The 12,920-nt window shown below is 33.0% G+C and overlaps 1 protein-coding gene across 7 annotated transcripts in view; it reads left to right on the top strand.

Annotated features, from left to right (window-relative positions):
- Window positions 1-12,920, top strand: part of Rfx3 (regulatory factor X, 3 (influences HLA class II expression)) — a 274,694-nt gene that overhangs the window by 154,619 nt on the left and 107,155 nt on the right. For all 7 annotated transcript variants that reach the window (XM_013516360.1, XM_005388617.2, XM_013516355.1 and 4 more), the window contains one exon: window positions 5,517-5,614. In XM_013516360.1, the coding sequence (XP_013371814.1) occupies window positions 5,517-5,614 (98 nt within the window). The remainder of the gene's footprint in view (window positions 1-5,516; window positions 5,615-12,920) is intronic.

Here is a 12,920-nt window from a genome sequence, read left to right as displayed (position 1 = left end):
TTATTCCTCCCTTCTATTGAATTTAGTTTAAAATATTGTTTCTCCATTTTTTTAGTTTTTGTTCAAGCATTTTAATCTGTGTCAGTTTATCACAGTCTTTGTTCAACTAGTATTGTATCAGAACATACAAGAATATTATGAAAATATATTTTTCAATTTGCTTTTGTGCTGTTTTTATATATACATTAGACCCACTCTTCTACATATATTAGACTCACTATATATTATTATTTTTATTTAGTTCCCTTTGATAGAGAATTAAGAGGTAATAAAACATTTAAGAGAAAATACTGTAATTTACCTACCAATTTAACATTTCTAGTACTCCTTACTTCTTTGTATAGGTTTCTGTATGGTATTATTTTTCTTTAGCCTGAAGAACTTTGTCATTACCTTCATTGGATGTCTGCTAGAGAAGTATTTTCTCAACTTCAGTTTGAAAAAAAAGTTTTTAAATTTTTGAATGGTATTTCAATGGTTATAGAAATCCAGGTTGACTTTTTTGTCTTACTACTTTAAAGATGTTTTCAGTTATTTTAGGATTGAATATTTTTCGAAGTTTTTAATCATTGTAATATTCCTTGTCCTGGATATAAGCTTCTTTTTCTGCCTACTTTAAAATTTACACCTTTATTATTGATTTTTAGAGCATTAATTACAGTCTTCTTTGTGCATTATGTACATGGAGCGTTCTAGGTCTCTGCCTTAAGAGTTTAAATGAATTCTAAAGAAATACTACTACTCTTCAAAAATATTTTCTATTATTCCTCTTCTCTATGTGGGACTTCCATTGTGCTATTTTAGAGTACTTGGTAGTGTCCCATAAATCACTGATTCTGAAATACTCTTTTCTCTTTTCTCTCCCGTTCTCATTGCAGGTAGTTTTTATTATTACATTTTCAAATTAACTACTTTTTCCATGTTATCATCTGCTCCTAATCCCATCATGTGAAATTTTAATTTTAGATATTGTGTATAAATATTACTTGGTTTTTCTTTATGGCTTATTTTTTCTCCTCATATTAACAATTTTCTTTAAATTATATTTATTATACCATGTTAAAGTCTCTACTTCATGTCAGTTCTTTCTAGATCTGTTTTTATTTATTGATTTATTTTTCTTTTTAACTATGGAGTTACATTCCCAGCTCTGATTTTTTTTTCTCCTGGTTATAGATATCTAATAATTTTTCATTAGTTACTGGGCAATCTAATTGTTACGGTTTTGTATGTCCATATTTTGCTGTGTGCCTTTAAAAATCTTTTGTGAAAGCAGTTAAGTTTCTTGTGATCAGCTTGATATGTCCAGAGTTTGTTAACTTTATAGCATGGCCCTCATGTATTCTTCAGTTGAGAGCTAGGTTAGCTGTGTGACTAAGGAGGCTTCAGTCATTTAGTGGGTCTACAGAATGCTCTGAGTATTTCACAAGGTCTTTTCCCTGTGACTGGTTAGAGCTGGAATATTGCTGAATCCTACAGATGTGCAGCTTACTATGCTCCAACAGATTCAGGGAGATCTCTGTGCATAATTCTGAATTTAGTTCTGTTCTTAAGTCCTTCCCTGATGCTCTGCCCTAAATATGACCTGCCTTCTGGCTGAAGCTTCCCCAATTCCAGTCCCAGTCTTCGCACCTCAGTGATACTCCCCCTCCTCTGGCAGAGTGAAAAGTGTCTCCAGGTTAGCAGCCAGGATCAGGGCAAGTTCTACTTTATTTCCTTTCTCTTGAGGATTAAAATCTTATGGTGCTTTTGTAATGACTAAATTACCATATTCTACATATTTTATCCTGTTCTCTGTTTCTTGTGGGAAGACATTTTGGGTGGTATTTACTCTAGTATGGCCAGAAGTTGTTTTTATTTACACACATAATGTCTTAGTTCTCGTTTTAAAACTCTTTTTTTAATTTTAAAAAGAAAAAAAGACTAACAAAAAAAACAATGAAGACAAAAATAAGAACAACACACAAACAACCAAAATGATACATGACCTCAAAACAAAATGATAGGAATGAACAATGGTTGCTAAGAGCAGTACACACACACATAATAAAGAGGTTGGTCCCTTCGCTTCTCCACCTCTTTTCATGTAGGTAATTTATATATAATTTTGTATGTATGTTTTTATGCTCATATGTATACATATATGCATACCCACATTTGAAATATACTTGTATACATAAATTTACTTTTATATGTAAACAAATCAAATCACATTCATTCTACAACATAGTTTCTTACTGATAGTGTTTTAAAGATCCTGCTATTAAAATGCATATAAATCCCACTTTATTCTTTTAATATCAGTGTATGTTTGATGGAGTGATTTTCTGCAATTCATTTAATAACTACACTTTTCATAGTCCTTAAGGTTTTCCTTTTAGGTTTTTATTCTTATAAGCTATATTTGAAAAAATATTATTCAGCAACTCTTCAAATGATAAATGTTCCTGAATAAGTAATTCAGATATGTCAAATGATATGCTTTTCTATAAACTACCTTCCAAATTTATCTGAAGACAATTATTTCTTATTGTATAATAAGCATGCCTATTTTGTTAGTGATTAACGCAGTCCCTTTGGTAATTTTTATAATTCTAGAGTGAAAGATAATTTTCATTCAATTTGAAATTCTATGATTGATTTAGGTATTGTGCTTGTGAAATCAACATGTATTATCTATAATTTTAATTTTGCAACCTGCTTACTAATATAATTTACCCATTTTCTACTACCTTTTTTCTCTTACTGATTTGTAGGAGCTACTTGTATGCAGGATACTATATTAAATATGTTGTCACTCGTTTGTTCCAGTATACTTTTGAATTTTTGAACTTTCTTTACATTTGTATCTGTCCCACAAATGTTTTTGTTTTTTGTTAGTAAAAATATGACTAGTGTTTTTGCTTTTTGACTTATGTATTTAGGAGATGTATCCATTTCAAGATTATAAATATTTTGTCAGTTTTATATTATTCTATTTTTATATTGATTTTTAATTAAACTAAAATATGTTCATATAATTATCTGTGTTATGTAATACATGTTTTAAAATTTTTCAGTTTTTAAAATGTACTTGTTTAGTCAGGCATGGTGGTACACATCTGTAATGCCATCACTGAAGAGGCTGAGGCAGGAGAATCAGCACAAGTGTGAGGCCAGCGTGGACTACACAGTGAGACCTAGTCTCAATCAGTCAATCAATCGATCAGTCAATAAACGGTTCTTGTCTATAGTACATAACAGCAAAAGCAAGAGAAATGTACAGACTCTTTTTATAGATCTCCATCCCACGTACAAGTAGACTTTCCCATTATCATCATCTGCCACCGGACTGGTAAATTTGTTAAAATTGATGAACCTACATTTACATATTATTACTACCCAGAGTTCTTAATTTACATAAGAGTTTGCTCTTGGGGTTGGTAGTGTGTATATGCGGAGGGGGCAGAGAGAAAGAGAGGAGGGAGGGAGGGGGAGGGAGAAAGAGATGCATCATTAATTTCACTGCCAAAAACTTCTGTGTGTGCTATTTCATTCTGCTGTACCATCAAACCCTGGAAATCAGTGATTTTTCAGGGTGTTTATAATTTGGCATTTTCCAGAATATCATAGAGTTGGAATTATACACTTTGTAGCCCTTTCAGATTAGATTCTTTCACTTACTAATATGCACTCAAGTTTTTCCATGTCATTTTAAGCTTTGAAAGCTCTCTTCTTTTTAGTACTGCATGATATTCCATTTTCTGAATGTGTTAGTCTATCTATTTGCCTATTTAGGTTGCTTCCAAGTTTGGATAGTTATGAGTAAAGCTGCTATAAGCTTGTGTGTATATATTCTGTCATAAGTTTACACCTTGGATAAATACTAGGGCATGATTGCTTTATTATCTATGTTTAGTTTTAGAAGAAACTATCGACTTGTCTTCCAGAGTATCTACCATTCTGCATTTCCTCCAGTAATGAATGTGAGTTCTAGTTTTTCCACACTATATGAGTGTTTGCTACTATCATTGTAAGTTTTGGCTATTCTGATTTGATATTCTGGATTTTGATATCTCACTATTGTTTGATTTTCTTTTTCTAATGAAATAACCTGGAACATCTTTTCATATGCATATAGGCCATCTGTATATCTTTCCTGAGATGTCCCTTAAGATCTTTGGCCAACATAACAACCATTGTTGAATTCCGATCATCTTGGTTGGTGAAACTCTGTATTGTTTATAATTTCTTTGTTGTTATTTTTTATGCTCTTTAATGGTTTGATTAATCTTGCACTCTTACATCTGGTAATCTGACCAACTTCAATGAAGATAAAAATATATAATATAACAACCACTCTTAATCCTTATCATTTTGTTCTGAAACCCTGTATCATCCTTATTGTTTTTGATTTGTTTCATTTTTTTCTATGTTGTTGGTATTTAGCTATTTTTCTTTTTTTGTTTGTTTGTTTCAATTCTCTTTAAAAAAAAAAGATCTTTGGCCCTTTCTGTAACTGGGTTGTTTATATTCTTATTGTTAAGTTTTAAGAATTCTTCATATATTTTGGAAAACATATCTAATCGGATATAAGTTTTGCTAAGATTTTTTTTTCTCATTCTGTAGCTTGTCTTTTCATTATCTTCCTAATGTGTTTTATATCGGAGAAGTTTTTAATTTTAATGAAATCCAGTTTATCCTTCACAGGTCATACCTTTGGTGTTATGTCTAAACAGTTATCCCCAACCCAAAGGTTGTCAAGATTTTAGCTTAATAGTTAAGTTCCATAAAAATGTTTATTACTCTTAAAACTGTAATGTTTTTTTCTTCTGAAATTTGAGATACTTATTTTTCTTTGGTTTGGTTTGGTTTGATTTAGTCTCAGTCTCTCTTCCTCTCAGTCTCCCTCCTCCTCTCCCTCTCTGCACACACATAAGTATATAATGTATGAAATTTAAAATTTTTATGCAAGAATATTAATTTTTATAGCACTTCTGAATTTTTTACCCAATAAATTTGTCCACTATTCTATGTAAAAAGAAATTAATTATTTCATTATTTTTATGGTACAATAACCTAAAAAGGAATGATCTACAATTTTACTTTATATTTAAAAAGGGAGGTTCAGAGTAATGTGCCTAGTATGCTGCTTTTTATCTCAGAAGAAGCAGTCGTTTATGCATGTGTGTATGTGTACATGTGTGTATGTGTATCCACATGTGGATACTCATTTATGCATCCACACATAGTTGCTTATATTTCCAAGAGAAGTGTAAAAGGATAAACTCAAAGTTAATGAAAATGACTGGCTACAGTGGGAAAGAGTTAGTATCATTAGAGGTTATAGGGAAGGAAGCAAAACATACATACCTACAAAAATGATGCAGAATTTATTCAGCATAAATGCTATAATATCGAAATTAGCCATTCTCATGTTTATCAGTGTACTGGAGGAACCTTTGAGGTGTATCCAACACTGTGTATTCCTTCTCTCATGTCTGCCTCTCACTAGTATCCTAATATTTGTTTTTCAGGTACAGCAGGTACAGACTGTGCAGCAGGTACAACATGTCTATCCCGCTCAGGTGCAGTATGTGGAAGGAAGTGATACTGTCTATACCAATGGAGCAATGTGAGTTTGTGTGTGGGTGTCTTCTTAAGTCTCCCATTTAGAGAGAAATAGTGTACTTTCTAGCACGTCCCCTGATTCCCCGATTGTTTCCTGGTTTTCACTGTTATTTTAACAGAAACAGAGTTATTGAAATGAAACTGTTATTTGGAGCTTTGTCTATATTTAATGAGACTATGTGCTCATTTCCCACTTTCTTTACCCTAGAAGCGTATTTTAAATTAGTACAATTATTACGCAGCTTCACAGTTTTCCCTAGGTTAAAAAAACCTTATGCCCCTTTAGTGAATTCTGTATTTTAACAGTAGTTTTTAAAACCTGTACTTTTGGGTTATACCTTTAAGTTGAATTTTTGTTGGTATATTTACATCTGTAAATTAGTATAAAACTAGAATATTAGGAATGTGTCCTTTTTATATTTATTAAGTAGATTCTCTGTATTTTAAAAAAAAACCTTAATACTCAGTGAATCTTATTTTCCTGTCAAGTTCCCTGAACCTGAACATTTTTCCTTTCCACCTGTAATAATGCAACTGGCAAGTTTGTTGGCTTTCCACTCACTTTGGATTAAGAGCAAAGATGTTATAAATAAAGGGACTAAGAATTACTGCAAGTCATTAAGATTGTTTCCAGCCTGGGTTTTTGTTGTTGTTGTTATTATTTTGTTTGTTCATTTTTTTCTTGCAACCTGTTGTCTGTCTGGGTTTACCTTATTGGCTCTTCTGCTCACCTCCCTTCAGTGTTGGTAACCCAAGATGGTAACTGTGCTTTATTCTTTTTTTATTAAGTTTATTGATACACTTTAGATATACATAATGATCATATTCATCATAGGGAATTTGTACCTGTACATGATATATCCTGGTTCCTCTTTTTTTTTTTCTCAATTCTCTGCCCTCCTTTCAACCCCTCTTGCCCTCCTTATTTACAAAGCTTTGTTTCCATTTCATCTTTCTTTTGTTGTTTTATTTCTTTTCTCTTCCATCCTTCCTGCACCCCTTGATAGTTCCCCTCTCCTTCTAAACAGTTTCTTCCTATTTTACAATACCTATTATACACTCTGGCCCTTATTTACCCTTTTGGTTTCTCACACCAAAGAAACAATGATATTTATACATGTATGTCTGATGTATTTCACTTAGGACTACGGTCTCAGAGTTCATCCTTTTACCTAGGAATGTCTCAAGTTTATCCTTTTTTTAGGCTAAGAAGTATTTCATTGTATAAAAAAAAGCACATCTTTTTTTATCTACCCCTTGGTTGATGACATTTTGGTTGTTCCCAAGATTGACCCATTACAAACTGCTGCCATACACATGGGTGTGCATATATTGCTATGGCATGATGTTTTTAATTCTTCTGGGAATGTGCCCAGCAGGGAAATTGCTGGGTCAAATGGGACCTCTAAACCTAATTTAAAAAAAAAATTTTTTTTTAAAAACCTACTTTTTGAGGAATCTCCACAATGATTTCTACAGTGGTTGCACCAGCCTACATTCCCACCAAAAGTGAAGAAGTGTTTCTTTTTCCCCACAGCTCTACCAGCATTTGGTATTAGTTGAATTCCCCATAAATGCCATTCTTTTTGGAGTGAGATAGAATCTCAGCACTGCTTTAATTTACATCTCTTGAATGACCAGTGATGTTGAACTTTATTTTCCATATGTTTATTTGCCATTTGTATTTCTTCCTCTGAGAAGTGTATTCATTTCAGATGCCTATTTATGGTTGGGTCTTTAAATTTGAGGAGGGTCTAATTTCTTCAGTTCTTCCTTTCACTGAAGAACAACTGATTAAGATTTTTTTCCATTCAGTGAGTTGTCTTTTTACTCTTTTGGTAATTTCTTTTGCTGTACAAAATGTTTTTCCTAGGATGAGATTCCAGTTGTTGATTCTTTGTAGTATTGCCTATGCAGTTTTGGTTTTTTTTCATGAAATATTTGCCTACACCTGTGTCTTCAAGTGTTCTACTTATTCTCTCTTTCAGCAGAATTAGTGTTTCTGTTTCAATATTTAGATCTTTAATCCAGTTTGATTTTAGTTCAGTGATATACATGGCTCTAGTTTTAGTTTACAGCATGTGGAAGGCCAGTTTTCCCAGCACCATTTATTAAAGAGGCTGTCTTTCTTCCAGTGAATATTTTTGACACCTTTGTCAAAGACAAGATGGCTGAGTGTGTTTGGAGTTGTTTCTGTATCTTCTAACCTGTTCCACTGATCCTCAGGTCTTTTTTTTGCCCCCAGTACCATACCGTTTTATCGCAGTGGCTTTTTAGTACAATTTCAAATCAGGGATTGTGTTGCCCTTTCCTTGCCTTTGTTGCTTAGGTTTATTTTTGTTATTCTAGGTCTCTTCTGGTTCCAAATGAATTTTAGAAATGTTTTCTCTAGTTCTATGAGATATGCTAATGGTATTTTGATTGAGATTGCATTAATCTGCATAGCAGTTTTGGCAAAATGGCCATTTTCACTGTGTTTCTTCTTACTACCCAAGAGCAAGGGATCTCTTTCCCTTTTCTGATAGCCACTTGATACTAGTGATAAAGCTATCAATCATAAGATCTATAAGTACCAAGACAGAAAATGCAACAAAACTGAAAATAGAAAATGATAAACTGTAAAAGCAAAATGAAACCCCTCACCTCTAGACCACTCAGGACAAGTCCAGAACACAATGAGGTAGAAGAAATTGGAAGCCACACACTGAAACATTCTGAAATGATTGCAGCAGAAGTAAAAAGAAACAAACAAACAAACAAATGGATGTGGCTATAGAAACAATAATCCCCCAGGTAAAAAAAGAAATGACAATCAAAATGAAACACATATCCAATGACTCTACAGTAGACATTGATAAAATAAAAATAGAGGAGCTTAGGAAAATGATGGAAATCATGAATGCCCAACGTAGGAAAGAAATGGAAGCCATGAAACAGATCATACAAGATATGCAAGAGATCAAAAATTCCACTGAAAGTATACACACCAGATTGAATAAATGAGAAGATAAAATATCAGTTCTAGAAGACAGGATTGTGGTTAATGAGGATAAAAAGAACGATATCTTAAAAAGAGCAAAGGACTATGAAAAATCAATCCAACAACAGTAAGACAAAGCAAAGAACAACAACATAAGATTGACATGAGTCAATGAGAAAGCCCCAAATAGAAAAAAAGCCACAAAAAAATATCTTCACAGAAGTAATGGCAGAAAACTTTCCAAATATGGGTCAAGAATTTGATTAACAAGTAAGTGAGGTATATAGAGTTCCGAAAAGCCATGACCAAAATAAGTCTATACCAAGGCACACAATAAATAAGATTCCAGAAATTCAATTTCCTTTTTCAAGATACTGTAGTTTTCAATGTAGAGGTCTTTTACTTCCATTGTTAAATTGTTTCCTAAGTGTATCATTTTTTTTTTGTTATTATTGTGAAGGTTGTGGCTTCCCTAATTTCTCTCTTAGTGAGTTTGTTACTTGTGTATAGGCATGCTATTGATTTTTGAGTGTTGACTTTGTGTCTAGCTATACAACTGAATTCAGTTATTAAATCTACAAGCATTTTGATACTATGTAGAGTGTCATGTCATCTGCAAATAATGATAATTTAACTTCTTGCTTTCCTATTCTTATTCCTTTTATTTCTTTTACATGTCTTATTGCTGTGGTTAATGTTTCCTGAACTATATTAAATAGGAGTGTTGTTAGTGGACATCCTTGTCTTGTTTCTCATTTTAGAGTGAAAGTTTTCAGTTTTTGACCATTAGTTATGATGCTGCCTATCAGTTTATCATATATGGCTTTTATCAGATTGAGATAAATAGCATCTATTTCAATTTTCTATAGGATTTCTATCATGAATGGGTGTTGGACTTCGTTAAATGCTTTTCTGCATCTATTGAGATGATCATGTGATTTTTGTCTCTGGCTCTGTTGATATGGTGTGGTACATTTATTGACTTGCATATGTTGAACCATCCCTGGGATGACTCCTACATGGTCATGAATAATCTTGATTATTTGCTGCATTCGTTTGCCAGTATCTTACTGAGGATTTTACATCTATTTTCATTTGGGAGATTGGCCTGTGGTTCTCATTTTTCATTGAGTCCTTCTCTGATTTTGGTATCAGGGTAATACTTTCTTCCAGAAATGACTTTGGGATTATTTGTTCCCTTTCAATTTCATTAAAGAGTTTCATCAATAGTAGCATTAGTTTTTCTCTAAATATCTTGTAGGATTCAGCAGTGAATCCATTAGGACCTGGGCTTTTTTTTCTTGGTGGATTTTTAATTACATTTTCAATTTGGTTGACTACATTGGGTTAGTTATCAAGTAACTAAGACAGTGTTTAAATAATCTGAGTTTGGGGCTAGGGATATAGCCCAGCGTACAGTGCCTGGTTGGCAAAGGTGAGGTCTTGAGTTTGATTCCTGTTACAAAAATCATCATCATCATCATCATCATCATCTGAGTTTTCTCTTATTCTTCCTATGGTAGTGAAAATGGGATAATCTAATTCTGATTGAGTTATTTTGAGTAGTTGAAGAAATTAATATATGCATCCCAGGGCCTGGTACATAATAGATGATATCAGAAGAAATCTTTCAGTTGACACTGACTCTTTTTTCCTATTACTTTGTTCCCTGAATTTATCCAGGTCACCTCAACATCACCTTCATTACCTATAAGAATCACTTTCATTACCTATAAAATCCATATTTCCACCTTTATAGTCTTCTCTTTCCTGCCTATCTATCTAGCTTTGCTCTTTTTAATGTCTTTGTTTTTGGACATGTGATTTTTTTTTGTGGTAAATATCATTCTCTTTTGTTTTCGGCCCCCTGTACCAGTCTAGTGTGATCTTTATAGACTGACATGTCACTTCTACTTTTGTAACATGGACCTTGACTTTCCTCAGAAGGGAACTTTTACTTTCCTTATGAAGGACAGCACTACACTCTCACTTTTACCTCCAGCATTATACTGTGAATGCCTTTGAAAGAAATGTTTCCCAGAGTATGAAGTACTCTCCCTGAATAGGAACTTATCATTTGTTGTTTTAGTTACATTTATTTAGGTGACTGGTTGGCATTGAAGTAAGCCAATTTCTGTTATTCTACTGAATTTATAACTCTTTGCATATTGAATATTTTATCTTGTTCATTATGTATGTCCAGTGCCTCCTGGAGCCTGACTTTGGAATTTCTAGCATAAACCCAAACTACTATTGGCATTAATACCAAATAAAAGAGAAACTTACGACTTGAATCCTTATACTGACAGAGAAAATAAATGGATTTCTAGACATTGCTAGAGGTCACCCAGTTGTCAGTTGTCATTTCATCCTTGCCTGGACCTATAGTAACGGTCAACTGCAGGGAAATCTACAAATGGGAGTTTAAGCTTTTATTCTGAAAGGTACTTGGAATGGGTGCTAACAGACTTGTCGTTACAGTGTCTATCATAGTCATTCTTTATTTTGTACTGATCTGAGTTAGGATGGAAAGAGTAGCTGTGCTACTTAAAGTGTATGACTTTGTGTTTCCCCTATTTGTCAGTGAAATGGAGGTTGTTAGCTTATCAAAAGCGCTTGAAGTGTCATGTGAGAAATAGTGAGCACTCAATAATTATTAGTTATTGCTGTTAAATTTTGTTCTTCACTTATTAGTTTACATTTTTCTATCCAGTGCTGACTCTAGACTCTGCATATTGTCTGGTGAATTTTTAAATTACCCTATCACTAACCTTAGAATAGTCCCATAATAATTAAATGTGAATTGAATGAATGTACTCATTCTCAGAATCTTAGATAAATACCATCTATAAAATTGATTCTTCAAAATTATAAGAATCCTATAAGTATAGATATGAGTCAAAGTAAATATCTAGTGCCAGTGTGTATTTTCTTTAACTCACTAGCTCAGTTGCTTAGACTGAGGAGGTCTAGATCATGAGCTCATCTGCCACAAAGTCCAGTTAGCTTTGATATGGTCTGTATGGAACCAGATTAGATCATCAACTCCTGCAGTCATGTCACAAATGCATACCCTTGGTCAAGAGGGGGATGAGGTTTTAAAGAACTTCCATTACTATCAAGTGTAATTTTTGAATAGAGGCTGTGTAGCATCACTTTCATACTTAATAGGAAGTATCATTGTATTGCCATGAATTGTGTTCAAAATTGTAGTGGTTAGAGAACTGTGAGTATTTTTTCTTAAACTTAACCAAAAGTAATTTCTTCAGCTAAAGCTTTTATATTTTTTCTGTAATTTTGTGGTGGTACTATTTGACTACATATATTTTTTATCTCTAGTGTTCATTCTAGAACACTACACTAGTGTTTGTAGTCTCTCTTTGATATACTTCCATGTGTGTTAAGAAAGACTAGTCCATTTTCTACGCACTGAATTAATGGACAGCTAGTATTTGATCCCTGACTTGGATCACAGTTAGATTCCTGTTCTGTGTAAGTGCTTTTTGCTAATTGTGTTCCCAGAAGATGGGGACTCTGATCTTTGTCATGAACTTTCAAGCACCCAGAGTTAAGACCTTACAACTTGTGCATTCTTAGTAAATTCTACTTCACTGATACTCGTCACCAGCGTTCTTAACTTGTATGACCATAATGCACAAGGTCTTATCTAAATGTGATGACAGCCCTTATAGATGTGTATCATCACTTATGAGAATGTGTAATAATTATCATTTGATGACACTAAAGTGTTTACCTAGTTCTCACAGTGAATATTGACAATTAATGTGAGCACAACAGACAACATTGTGGATTAGTGAGTGAGCATATATTTCAGTTGAGTGATTGTGACTGCTTTACAGTGCTGGGTTTGGAAAGAGAATAGCTTTTTACTCAAGAGAGGAAGTAACTTTTTTATATTTTAATAATAAAAGAATGAAAACATATTAAACACACATTTACAAAATAACACAAGAACAATACAAACAATACTGAAATTCAGACAAGGTGATAGGAAATTAACAATGGTTGTTGTATTACATACTGATTTCTTCTAAGTGGTTACTCAGGAAAACAAACATAGACATGTAAGATTGATCAAATAATTAATCATTAACTGTTCCTTTCAACAAAGCGATAGAAGTCAGTAGTACAACTATGTTAGCTCTCCTGTGTATACATATATACGTAATTTTCCCCTTCTTTCTTTTCTTTTTTCCCTCATCCCAGTGGCTCTTCACTTTTGAGCAAGAGAGGAAATAACTTAATTCACTTTTGCTCCTGTTTATTTTTTCCTTGCTTCTGTAGGAATCCATGCACACTATTTGTTTTT

The sequence above is a fragment of the Chinchilla lanigera genome, unplaced genomic scaffold (genome assembly GCF_000276665.1).
Source record: "Chinchilla lanigera isolate Chin_1 unplaced genomic scaffold, ChiLan1.0 scaffold00033, whole genome shotgun sequence".
Taxonomy (NCBI): Eukaryota; Metazoa; Chordata; class Mammalia; order Rodentia; family Chinchillidae; genus Chinchilla; species Chinchilla lanigera.
This window is presented reverse-complemented; position numbering and strand designations above follow the sequence as displayed.